This window comes from Limanda limanda, chromosome 4 (genome assembly GCF_963576545.1).
Source record: "Limanda limanda chromosome 4, fLimLim1.1, whole genome shotgun sequence".
Lineage (NCBI taxonomy): Eukaryota > Metazoa > Chordata > Actinopteri > Pleuronectiformes > Pleuronectidae > Limanda > Limanda limanda.
This window is the reverse complement of record NC_083639.1, coordinates 29120945-29134828: the sequence shown is the minus strand read 5'-3', so window position 1 is coordinate 29134828 and position 13884 is coordinate 29120945. Positions and strand designations below refer to the sequence as shown.

The following is a 13884-nucleotide window of genomic DNA, read 5'->3' as shown; positions in this document are numbered from 1 at the left end:
TCTTTCTCCTCTTTCTCCTCTTCAGTACAAGCATCCGTTTCCTAAACAGAACTCAAAAACTCAGTTCCTCTCATCCCTGTATCTCTTTATCTTTTGTTTCTACCCCTCCTTCCTCCCTCCATCCTTTCTCATGACTATCACTGTATGAAGTGTGTGTGTCTCTGTGTGTGTGTCCTATTTCTGTTTTCACGTAAGGACACAGGTGTGTGTTTGTGTATTTCAATCCCTCTCCATCCGCACAATGCCAGCTCAGGCTTTTCATTTTGTGGGTTTGATTATTTTGTGTTCAATGGATATTAATACGTGCAGCTATTTTGTATCAACAAATTGTGCATTTGTGGTTCTGCATGTGTGTGTGTGTGTGTGTGTGCGCTCATGTCGTGGTGGGTGCCAGGTTGTGAGTCACTGGGTGGCCTCCGTAACTCCGTGGTGAACGAGCTGGCGGAGGGAGGGAGGGAGGGAAGGAACAGACGGAGGGAGTGATGGAACGAGCTCGTCTTTGTTCCTGCGGAGGAACATCAGGAGAAGTTGTTGAATAAAAAACGATGTTAATGAGGATGTGAGTGTGTTGAAGTGGTTGTAAAACACAGTTAACAGGATTCTGTTAAAGGAAGGAACGAGTCGCTGGTTTTAAATGTAATTTAAATACTTTCCGAGAAAAAAACCTACGTGATTGTGAAAGCTTCTTCGTGGCAAGTGAAGAGGATTTGCAGCGGGATCATGACAAACTTCATAAGAGGGGACACACAGAATGAAAAGAAGCAGAGTGAGAAGAATGATGTAGATTTTTCTTTATTCATGTTATTTTTTAAAGAAAAACACCAAAACCAGACAAAGAATAATTACGACTAAAAACGACACAATGCATGATTCGCTCTCGGCTGTACTCCGACTCCCCCTACAGGTGGGGTGCGTTATTATATCGTTGTATATACGAGTTGTGGTCTGATCCTCCTCGTGCACTTTGAGCCACAAACTGGATTTGTTGACAAACTGACGGAGAAGAAACCTCCAACCTGCGAATTCAAAACAGAGAGAGACATTTGCACGATCACTGCACTCAACTCGGAGTAGAACAGTTAAATTCAAGCTAAAGTAGCCGACGCAGTCATCGATGTCCGATCGTGTTGTTCATCTGCGTCTGGTGATAAACTAGCGAGTCGACAACATCGAGAACAGCAATAAGAAAATGAGATAAAGTTCGGACTTACTTCCAATAACAAAAACAACAGGTCAACGCAATTTGGCCATTTTTAGGGGAAGTATACTCCCACATTCACTGTTTCTTCCTCCTTTGTCTTTACGTCTTCTCTTTTTTAGAAGATCATAAATCAGTTTCCTGTCTATTGTACATATTTATATTTTAAAATTGTTCTTGCTTTTTAACCCTAAAAAACATGGTATTTGTAGTGGAAGGCAAAGACATATTTTTATTGTACAGGACTGTATATATGACAATATGAACTTCTGCTTCGGTATAATCTCTTATCGCTGCTAGCTCTGGTTGTTCGTGTGTAACATTTGCTGTGTTGCCTCCAGGGGGCGCTGAGGCAGTGTGTATTATTTTAACGTATAAAAAACGACCCAGTGTTGCTTTAAGTTGAGGAACATTTGTGTACTTTGTGTTCTATATGTGTGAAATACGTGCAGTGGCTGCGTTTAAATACATAATCTTCTTTACTTTGACTTCTCTCCGCTCACAAACACACATCCAGATTCCCGGGGTTGAGATGGATGAGTGTGTGTCTGACTGACAGTTTGAATCGTCTGCACCTCCGACATCAGACATATTCTAATGGAGCCTTGAAGAATCTCCGAAAAAAGGGAAACTTCCAGCGAGCAGGAGGAGAGGAGCCATTACTCTTAGCTCGCATAACAAAGCTGACAGAGGAAGATTAATACTTCAATCTCAAAATGATTCTTTTAGTGGCAGTTTTTTGAAAAACGCTTTGTGTACGGAGTGAGATGTTAATTCTCTCTGCGCTGCATGCTTCAAACGGCCGGTCCTTCATCCTCCAGGCTGTTCTCTTTGAGCATCGCTGCACCCCCCCTGTATTAATATAATAATACAATCTGTGTGTGGAGTCTATTGTCATAATCGATCATTGTTTGGCTGCACATCGGGGATTAGTGGAAGTTAACGTCACTGGTTTGCTGGACTTCTGGATGGTTAAAAAAACAAGATACTGCACAAAAGTGGATTTAATTTGAAATAAAAATTGTGTCATATTGCAAATTGTTGCACAGACAACTGCGGTAATGACAAACAGGGAATTTGTTAACGTCCACCTGTTGAAGAGCTTCCTGCATATTTTTGTAAAAGTTTATATGAAGACGGAGAAGTGAAACTAAATCAGGGAAAAGAGAAAAAGGACATAAAACCAAGTTTAGAGATTATCCTTATGATTTGGATTATATGGTTGACACATAACGGTATAGAATCGCATTTCTCTTGATGTTTTAGTCGAGACATGATGCAGTGAGGCTGAACCAGACCGAAAAATATATATATTTGAAGTAACATCATAGTCGTATCTTTAAAAGTGAAGTGACAAACGTTTTTATTTTAATTTTAACCCATTTTGCATTAATATTTCTTTTTTTCCACCTGGAGAATGGAAACGCAGTGGATTCAGATTCCTTCAACTTAAACGGTGAAGCTGCAGGTGCTGAGGCAAATAACTGCTTTTTATTGGAAAATAGATGTAGATATAGATGTAGGAAAATCAATGAACACCAAAGCACAGCAATCCTGCACACGAGGCCCCTGTTCTGAAATGTAAAATATTAGAAATAACATAAAATCCTTCATCCACCCTTTAATCCACATCGGGATTGGGTTTGACTATGTTTGATGTGAATTGGATTAGTAGCTTCATAGTGAACGTACCTCTGCAGAATGACTTGGTTATAAAATCCCAAAATATGTGCATCACTCACTACTTTACCTAAACCATATATAACTATTATACCATATACTCACATTTGGATTTGTCATTATATTGCAGTTGAGGATCTGTTCTACTTAAAAAAATGTCTTTTCCACTTTAATTACACACCAATTCAAATGAAGCATGTTTAAACTGCTCTGTGTGTGTGTCAAGTGACATTTGGACACGCACGCAACTGGTGTGTGGTGTTTCTGTGTGTGTCCTGAAAGTTGTAAATGTTATTTTTCTCCTGTAGATCATATAAAACACACAAGTGACCATTGTGGGTCTGTTTTGTCTCCGTTCACCTCAGTTCTCTCAGAGTCAGATTGTTGTTTCCTGTTGCTTTAGACTCCGGTTTCCGTGTCTGGACAAACTTTTTCCCTCAGTAAACACTTGAACACACTCTTGTTTTTCACCTTTCTGCTGACGTCCTGCAGTTTTACCTTTTGTGTGTCGTTTACATTCCCGGGATCGGCTCCACCGGATGTTAGATATCACACTTTGAGAAAGAAGCTGCTGTCACAGGTTTCATTCTGAAACTCCAAAAAAACAACTGAAGGGTGTAATAAAATATCTTTTGCTTTTTAGACTTGACAGAGGCCATTATTTTTTCCCCGGGTAGCATAATGTGAAAGTCTGGTGGCAAAGTATCTGTCAGCAACATGTCAGGAGCGTGATGGATTAGTACAGGTAGAGAATTCACTCCCTGGAATCGCCGCCTCCTTCCAGAGCTGCTCTAAATGTAAAGTTAAAACCACGTCTCCTTTAAACACTCTGCAACTAGAATACTTTTGATTTCTTTATTCCAGTATCGCTCTTAAGAGTCAATCCCTGTGCACGTTATGATTTAAAACGTATTTCGAGGGTCCAGAGGTAAAGAAGGAAATGTGTGTAACTAGATATTGATAGTTTTTTTTATTCCTTTCATTATGTTTATGGACATTTTTTTTTTATTGGTGAAACCCACAGAGGTTTGAGAATGTCTGGGAAGGCAGCTGGTGAATAAACCTCCGCATAATGAAATTACATATTGTAATGTTGCTTTTGAAAATTACCAAGAGCCCCGAAGTGTGTGTGTGTGTGTGTGTCTGTGTGTGTGTGTGTGTCTGTGTGTGTGTGTGAGTGTGAGTGTGTGTGTGGGAGATCTCTAGAAATACTCACTGATTTGTTGAGGCTTCACACGTGTCGGCTCCACTGATTGGACTTTAATGTGGTTTTCAGGGGGAAGATGAGTTCAGTGATTCATTTGGACCTCAGGTGGGGGGGGGTGGGGGGGTGGGGGGGCAGTTACAGTCAAAACAAGCTGATGTAATTGTTTTCCGATTGCCACTCACAAACCGCTCGATCCACCTGGGGACGCCGGGAGGATTCTGTGGTTTTTTAAAGAAAGATAAAACAGGTAAAAGTCCAGAAACGCACTTAACTAAACACCTCTGTTTCCACCCTATAGCTCCGCCCACTCCCATCGCCCCGCCCGAGCTGCTGGCCGTGGGCGCCACCTACCTGTGGATCAAGCCCAACGCCAACAGCATCATCGGCGACGGGCCCATCATCCTGAAGGAGGTGGAGTACCGCACCACCTCGGGCAACTGGGCGGAGTCCCACGTGGTCGACGCCGCCACCTACAAGCTGTGGCACCTGGACCCGGACGTGGAGTACGAGATCAAAGTGCTGCTGTCCAGACCCGGGGAGGGGGGCACGGGACCCCCGGGGCCGCCGCTGGTCACCAGGACAAAGTGTGCAGGTGAGAGCGGCCTCCTTTGATCCTTCAGCTTCTAACAGTGGCTTGGTTCTGTTCCACTATCGTGAGCAGCTCATCACGACCGCTAGTCACGTTCTATTGTGAGTCGACCTCTAGTGGCCATAGTGAATATGACAGGGGCAAAGTCACCATGACGATGGAGGAAGTACCTCTTCCTGAAGTGTTTCCTAAGTTGTTTTTATTATTTATCACCATGACGACAAAGGTTCCTCTTGGTTGTATCAGCGGTCGAGACGCCATGTGGTCGTTGAGCTTGAGGATTCTTCTTCTTCTCTCTCTCCATCACGCTCCAGCTTCAGGTTTCATCCCTTTCTTTCTCTTTTCTTTTCTTCTTCATCAGTGTTTTGCTCCCTAAACTCTCTTCACATGTATCTCCTCCCTTTGTCTTTTCTCTCAACTTCTTCTTTCTATTCCTTCTCCTCCTTTGTTGTCTCACAGCCCTTCTTTCCATTCCTTTCCCCCCTTTTTACTCAGCCTTGTGTGTTTCATGGGTTCTACTTTGTGATCGGACTTTCTAACAGGTGCTTGGTTCGGTTCCACCTCATTTTATCTTGAGCAGCTTATCACGACCTATAGTTACGTTTTATTATGAGTCGACCTCTAGTGGCCATAGTGATTATGACAGGGAACCATGAAGATGAAGGAAGTACCTCATCCTGAACTGAACCAAGTTGTTTTTATTATTCATTACCATGACGACAAAGGTTCCTCTTGGTTTTATCAGCGGGTCGAGAACCCACGTGGTAGCTTTTCTATTCTTCTCAGTGTTTTGCTCCTAAACTCACTTCACAGTTATCTCCTCCCTTTTTTCTTTTCTCTCAACTTCTTCTTATATTCCTTCTCCTCCTTTTTTGTCTCTCTTTCTTTCTCTTTTCTATTCTTCGGTGTTTTGCTCCTAAACTCTCCTCATTCCAGAAGCACTGACGGACAAAAGTTGCTCACAGTGAAATAAAAAAAGGTTGAAAGGAACGAGAAAGAAATTAGAGAAACAGAAAAAATACAGAATAATGAAACGTGTCGACTCCTCTGCGGCCGCTCGCCTCCTGTTGATCCGGAGAGTGGCCACTGATGCTTTTAGTCTGAATCAGGCTCATATACATTTTCAAGTGATGAACTAAAAGCAAAACCTGTCAGATTTGATTCTCACCGAAGTTTCACTCAAACGCCGTGACGCCACCATTAAGTGGAAATCACACAAAACCACCGCTGGTCGTCCCGGACGCCGCTGCCGGGCGCCAGTCGCTCAAAATAAGATTCAGGCCATTTCCCCCCGAAGCTGCAGCGGCGTTGGCGTTGGCTCCGAGGAATTTGGAAAAAGCGATTTTGATCGGTGGGCCTCTTCTAGCGTGGAGCCGAGATGGAGGAGCGAGAATGAACTCTCCATTTGGCTGCAGGTGCCGGGAGGACGCGGCCTCGATGGTGACTCCTAAACTCTCTTCACAGTTATCTCCTCCCTTTGTCTTTTCTCTCAACCTCTTCTTCTATTCCTTCTCCTCCTCTTTTGTCTCTCTTTCTTTCTATTTTCTATTCTTCTTCCTCAGTGTTTTGCTCCTAAACTCTCTTCACATGTAGCTCCTCCCTTTGTCTTTTGTCTTTTGTCTTTTTTCTCAACTTCTTCTTCTATTCCTTCTCCTCCTTTGTTGTCTCACAGCCCTTCTCTCCATTCCTTTCCCCCCTTTTTACTCAGCCTTGTGTGTTTCATGGGTTCTACTTTGTGATCGGACTTTCTAACAGGTGCTTGGTTCGGTTCCACTTCCTGAGAACGACTCTCACACCGGTCTCTTGGTTTTAACCTCATTTTATCTTGAGCAGCTTATCACGACCTATAGTTACGTTTTATTATGAGTCGACCTCTAGTGGCCATAGTGATTATGACAGGGAACCATGAAGATGAAGGAAGTACCTCTTCCTGAACTGAACCAAGTTGTTTTTATTATTCATTACCATGACGACAAAGGTTCCTCTTGGTTTTATCAGCGGGTCGAGAACCCACGTGGTAGCTTTTCTATTCTTCTCAGTATTTTGCTCCTAAACTCACTTCACAGTTATCTCCTCCCTTTTTTCTTTTCTCTCAACTTCTTCTTATATTCCTTCTCCTCCTTTTTTGTCTCTCTTTCTTTCTCTTTTCTATTCTTCGGTGTTTTGCTCCTGAACTCTCCTCCTTCCAGAAGCACTGACGGACAAAAGTTGCTCACAGTGAAATAAAAAAGGTTGAAAGGAACGAGAAAGAAATTAGAGAAACAGAAAAAATACAGAATAATGAAACGTGTCGACTCCTCTGCGGCCGCTCGCCTCCTGTTGATCCGGAGAGTGGCCACTGATGCTTTTAGTCTGAATCAGGCTCATATACATTTTCAAGTGATGAACTAAAAGCAAAACCTGTCAGATTTGATTCTCACCGAAGTTTCACTCAAACGCCGTGACGCCACCACTAAGTGGAAATTACACAAAACCACCGCTGGTCGTCCCGGACGCCGCTGCCGGGCGCCAGTCGCTCAGAATAGGATTCAGGCCATTTCCCCCCGAAGCTGCAGCGGCGTTGGCGTCGGCTCCGAGGAATTTGGAAAAAGCGATTTTGATCGGTGTGCCTCCTCTAGCGTGGAGACGAGATGGAAGGAGCGAGAATGAACTCTCCATTTGGCTGCAGGTGCCGGGAGGACGCGGCCTCGGTGGTGACTCCTAAACTCTCTTCACAGTTATCTCCTCCCTTTGTCTTTTCTCTCAACCTCTTCTTCTATTCCTTCTCCTCCTTTTTTGTCTCTCTTTCTTTCTCTTTTCTATTCTTCTCAGTGTTTTGCTCCTAAACTCTCTTCACATGTATCTCCCCCCTTTGTCTTTTGTCTTTTGTCTTTTGTCTCAACTTCTTCTTCTATTCCTTCTCCTCCTTTGTTTCTCTCATCTCCTTATTCCTCTCACAGCCCTTCTCTCCATTCCTCTCCCCCCTTTTTACTCTCTTCATCTGTTTGTTTTTTATACCACCATCTCTTTCTCCTTCTGTGGTTGTCACTCAGCCTCTTCCTCTCCAGAGCCTTGTCTGATGCAAACAGAGACAGAAAACCTTTGTCAGTGGTTTTATGTTTTTCATCTTGAGAGAAGCAGAGATGGAGGGATGGAGATGGAGTGATGGAGAAAAAACAGAGAAGGAGAAAGTGCATGAAAGAGTGAAGCTGCTGTTTTGAAAAGTGAGTCAGCTCAGTGTGTGTCTGACCTCTGTGTCACTGTGGAGGGGGGGTTCATTTCTATTCTGCTTTTGATGAGGCTGGTTTGTTTGTCTGTGTGTGTGTGTGTGTGTGTGTGTGTGTGTGTGTGTGTGTGTGTGTGTGTTAATAATTCAATAATTCAGACTGTGAGTCGGTTGACGTCATGGTAACCAGATGAGTCAACAAGACGCAGTGACTCACTGAACTCTTCTTTTGCCAGAACCAAACCAGTGACACCATCATATCTCCAGGGGCTTTTACTTTGAAATTCCACATCAGACCGTGAAGCTGTTTTATCAGTTTGTGAAAAAAGTGACTTGAATTTATGTTTTTTCTTTATTATAAAGTTTATTCACACAGAAGTATTGAGAAATACTTATTTTTCAAGTGCTTATTTTTCTCTCAATTACTTTAACACGTACTCATCACTTTATTATCATGAACCACTCTCTCCTTCTCTACTTTCCATTTGTCTCTTATTCCATCACTCTAAAAACCTTCTCTTTATCCACCTTTCTCTATTATCATATAGAAAAGATAAATGGATAAATGGATAGATAGATGAATGGGTGGATAGAAGAGAAAAGGACGAAGGAGACGAGGTTGAGGTTGAGGTTGAGGGAGCAGAGCGGAGGATAAGAAATGACAGAGAAGACAAGACAGTGCAGGGGTGAGACAGAGAGACAGTGGACGTGAAGAAGAACAATGTGTGTGTGTGTGTGTGTGTGTGTGTGTGTGTGTGTGTGTGTGTGTGTGTGTGTGTGTGTGTGTGTGTGTGTGTGTGTGTGTGTGTGTGTGTGTGTGTGTGTGTGTGTGTGTGTGTGTAAAGCGTAAGAGAGAGAAACATTTGTTTCTGGGTGAGTGCTGCTGTGTGAAGCTGTCACAGAGATCCACAGGGTGCTTTGTGTGTAAATGTGTGTGTGTGTGTGTGTGTGTGTGCGTGTGTCTGAATGCGTGTGTGTGTGTGTGTGTCTGAATGTGTGTGTGTGTGTGTGTGTCTGAATGTGTGATAGGAAAGGAGCAGGCAGGTATGACAGATGTTCAGAAGCCTGCTGGCTACTGGCAGTGTTAATGTGTGTGTGTGTGTGTGTGTTTGTGTGTGTGTATGGCTGTGTGTGTGTGTGTGTGTGTGTGTGTGTGTGTGTGTGTATGGCTGTGTGTGTGTGTGTGTGTGTGTGTGTGTGTGTGTGTGTGTGTGTTGGCCTCCACACCTGCCTTCACCTCTCTGTTCACGTTAGCGTCGACATCAGGTTCTTTCATCACGATGAAGCAGCTGCTTGTTGCAGGAAGTCGTAGATTTGCGACGTCTTGTATCATTAGTGTATTTAAGTGTTTGTCGTCCAGGTTGTTTGGTGTCACCGACTATTTATCAAAACTACTTCAACTTTAATTTCCACCTTCCAAGCAGCTCGTGGTGTCACTGTATCTCCAGATGGTTTAAACGAACCAGAGGAGAAATATGTACGATTATTGTTTGTCAGGTTTATGTCTGATGCTGTGAAAAGCTCTGTGAAGAAGAGATTTATTCGTATATCAATCAATGATACTTCAAGACATCAAATGAACAAATAGCAGAAACAAGGCTAATTTAAATGGTGCATCATTGTCATTATGAAACAGTTTAATGTTTTAGATTATTTTGGGACATTAGGTCTTGATAGATGGGACAGAGCACGAGTGGATGGGAGAGAGAGAGAATGAGTGACCTGAACATGAAGCCAGAAACATGATCATAATTTTAATAATTAAATAAGTTTATCAGAGCATCAACTGGTGCAAGACCATTCTTCATAATCTCCGAGCCTCTTGACAGCGGATTAAACCATCAAGGCTGGTTTATTAATTACAAAGATCCTTGATAAGTTTTGTTCAGACTTTATCTCTTCAGCTGTTTTATCCAGAACGACCCAGCCACTGTTTCAGAGGCTCAGAAAAAATATTAAGCAAAATATTAAAATCCCAAACAGCTTCAGTGTAACTGCGGGAAACTGTCAAGTGAAATGTCTTGGTTTAAAACTGGTGAACACGGAATAACTCTCCTCCTTCCAGAAGCACTGACGGACAAAAGTGTCTCACAGTGAAATGAAAAAGGTTGAAAGGAACGAGAAAGACATTAGAGAAACAGAAAAAATAATTGGTTTAACACAGAATAATGAAACGTGTCGACTCCTCTGCGGCCGCTCGCCTCCTGTTGATCCGGAGAGTGGCCACTGATGCTTTTAGTCTGAATCAGGCTCATATACATTTTCAAGTGATGAACTAAAAGCAAAACCTGTCAGATTTGATTCTCACCGAAGTTTCACTCAAACGCCGTGACGCCACCACTAAGTGGAAATTACACAAAACCACCGCTGGTCGTCCCGGACGCCGCTGCCGGGCGCCAGTCGCTCAGAATAGGATTCAGGCCATTTCCCCCCGAAGCTGCAGCGGCGTTGGCGTTGGATCCGAGGAATTTTTGAAAAAGCGATTTTGATCGGTGGGCCTCTTCTAGCGTGGAGACGAGATGGAAGGAGCGAGAATGAACTCTCCATTTGGCTGCAGGTGCCGGGAGGACGCGGCCTCGGTGGTGATTGATTTCATCGTGTGCACCTCCTCCCTCCTCCCTTGTTTCTTTAGGGTCATTGTTCCCTCTCTCCCTGTGTTTCCCTCCAGCTGTTCCCTCACCTGTCCATCACCACGCTTCTGTCTCCTCCCTCCACCCGCCCTGATCTCCCTCTCTCTTAAGTTTCTGTCGACACAACACAAACGCACTCCCTCGACATTCCCCCCTCCCTGCTCCTCCTTCATCTCTGTGTCTCTTTCCCCCCTTTTTTCCTCTCCTTCATCTTCCTGTCCTCCCTCCCTCACCCCCTCTGTGTTCTCTCCTTCCTTGAAAATATCGCCTTAAACTCAATATTCACCAAACATAAAAACAGGGGGGAATCTATGCAGCCTCTATAAATATCAGCTTTTAAGTTTAGTGTCACGTCTCCCACGTGCAGCTGCATCCTGGTCTCACCTCCTCCTGTCCCCTCCTCTCTCTCTCTCTCTCTCCTCCGTATAAATCCACGCTCCTGCACGAGGGATGATAATGTAAGTGTTGGCTAATATGTTCCCCTATAAAGATGGACTTTTAATTCACCTGCTGTCCATAAATCCTCTGTAAGCATCTTCTCTGCTCCTCCAGCGTTTCATCTTCCTCCTCTCGTCCTTATACGAGACAGATGCTAATGTGACTGTTGGCTAATACGCAGCTCTCTGTAAAGACTTAATTCACCTGAGGGTTATTCACTCCACCGCTGCTCCTCCTCTCCCCAGCGCACACAGTTCTTATGAAGCAGCTTCTTTATGTGACGGGTTGGTAATGTGACTATTGGCTAATGCGCGGCGCCATAAAGATGGATTTTTTTATTCACTTGCCGGGGAACTCCTGATGTGGCCGACGTTCTGCCGAGCCAAGCAGTTCAGGCGGATTCCAGAGAGTCAGAAGATCGTCTCTGCAGGAAAATAATGAAACCACTCAGAGCTCTAGAGGTTCTACACGGTACTACATCATTCTTAAGCTCAACCCCCTTACTCCAAGAAATATGATTTCTGTGCAGCTACACAGCAACAGAACGTAATGTTTTCTGTTTAGTTTTAAAATTCACCTCCTGATGCGACTTGGACACTGAAGAACTTGAGGTCACGATGTGTTTTGGGTGTTTGATCGTCACTTGCCTGGACGTCCCAGCCAAGAGGGGGTCAGCCCCCCCGACTGGTGTCCATGTTGGCTGCTTCCCACAAAGCTTTACCAGCAAAGACCCTAAAGGTTCCAGGGCTCCTCCACCTGACCACAACATATTTTGCTCACTTGTGCTTAGGGTTGCAAAATTCCAGGAATATTCAAAGGTGGAAACTTTCAATGGGAATAAGCGGGAATTAACGGAAATATACAGGAATTAAAGGGAATAAACGGAGGAAACTTTGGGCACTTGACTATATGCTTCTGCATCGTTGTGTCATTCTTAACATAGGTCTTTGCACGGTATTTGCAAATGTACACAGCCTTTCCTTCTATATTGGATGAGGTGAAATGTCTCCACACATGAGAGAGTGCACGTGGCATTGTTCTGTAGAATAAGATCAGAAAAAAGTTTGTAAAAAAACACTAATGCAATGCCAGAGATATAAATAGTTAGCCAAACAATTGGAATAGTCTGTAAACATATTTTACAATTGATGGATAAATGAATGGAAATAGTCTAGATGAACAGATGAACAATCCTCAATCAGCATGCTAATATATTTTCCCAGTAATATCATTGAAACTTACCTGACTAGTCCTTCACTCTACAGCAGGCCTCAATAGCCCTGCTGTAGAGTGAAGCATGCTGGGAGTTATCTGTGCATGTGATGGAAGAATGCACAGTGGAGGGTTGAAACTCAACGTTCCATACATCTTTAAAATAGAGTTTTGAATGATGTTTTTATTGCTCAGGGTTTAATTGGCGCAGTTTTCTTTTTTTTTTTAATTCCCAAAATTCCCGAGCTAAACTTCCTATGGAAAGTTTCCGGAAATTTACCGGAAACTTTCTGCCCCTTTGCAACCCTACTTGTGCTAGTTGACCTCGAGTGTCCGGTCTTGCTAAGGGACGCTAACTTCCAGCAGGACCACTCGTTTGGTAGAGTTTGGTTAAAGCACCTGGACATGGTGATGTGCTCACAATGTTGTTCCAGCACTTGAGGGCTGCTTCTCCTCACCACCATGAAGAGTACAGATTTCGTTTTGGAGGCCGCAGGTTCCATCTGTCTTGAATTGCCTTGCTGATTGAATCTGTCTTTGACCTTGAGCTTCTCGTGCCTCCTGCTTTCAGCCTTTAGCTTGTTCCTCTCCTGTCTTTTCCTTTTTTGGGCCCATTCATCCATTCTTGCTGCTCTCTGACATAAAGATGTATGAGCTGGACAATCTTGAACCAGAAGAGCAATTTCTCATCTTTCGCCCGGATGCTTTGTAGAGTGAAGGAGGCGTTTCGTACCATGCTAAGAGCAAGTGCTCCCATCACATGCTGGTGCAAAGTGGCTGGTTGCTCTGGTAAAAGCTCTGAGTTTAGAGGTTTAAGAGTCGTCCTCATTTCTTCACAGCGTGCACACGAACCCACTTCCTCATCGTACTGGGAGAAGGAGGCGGTTTGGGAAATAATTAGCTTCCTGTAACTTCCTCTTTGTAAGAATTCATTCTGCCAAATTAAGAGTCTATCATTTAGTTGGTTAGTTGCAGGAATTAGCTGTTACCTCACCTCTTCTTGATTTCTTTACCTGTTGATAATAGGAAACGTTTTATTATTCCTATTTTCGTTGCTGTAGATTGAAACTCAACGTTAGTATTCTACTGGAAACCGCAGGTGGCTTTAATCCTTCCATTTTGCTTTGTGCCCAGCTTTTCTCCGCAGCCACGATAAAGCTTTCCTTCTCTGGAAACATTAAAGCAGGAGAACGGAAATCCATCTTCACAGGAGGGCACGTTATTCAACCCTCGTGAAATCGCACTTTTAAGAAGAGACGACTCGAACAGAGGATCAGACAAACCCGCATGTGCTCTTATTTCTTCATGGGAACATGTCTCTTCTGTTTTACGCGTTTCTGTTCCCAGAACATCTTGTAATTCTCTTGACCGTTTCTCTCTCTTCTTCTAAAACCCAATATCCGACTGCTTGAGCTTCCCTCTCTTCTCCTGTGAGGTCATCCCACTGCTCACACGCCGAGGCCGACAACCACCCAGCGATTGCGCTCCTTTCTTTTCAATTCCTCTTCTTGAAAGTTCTTTGGTGTCTCGTCAGTCTTTACAGCTTTGTTGAAATGTTGAAATCCTTCCGATGGAGAGCGTCTTCTTACGACCGGAGAAGTGTCGGTTTCAGGGACTTAAAACTCACTTTTCAAACACATCATCCTCCAGTTAAACATGAGATTGTGAGATTGTGCAGTTGAACGTGTTGTTGAGGCTTCACATCATCACCTCTGGCCTGTATTG

The 13884-nt window shown here is 43.7% G+C and overlaps 1 protein-coding gene across 1 annotated transcript in view; it reads left to right on the top strand.

Moving 5' to 3' along the window:
* ptprt (protein tyrosine phosphatase receptor type T) overlaps window positions 1-13884 on the top strand; it is a 247061-nt gene that overhangs the window by 44758 nt on the left and 188419 nt on the right. The window contains exon 8 of the mRNA XM_061070022.1: window positions 4384-4677. Within this exon, the coding sequence (XP_060926005.1) occupies window positions 4384-4677 (294 nt within the window). The remainder of the gene's footprint in view (window positions 1-4383; window positions 4678-13884) is intronic.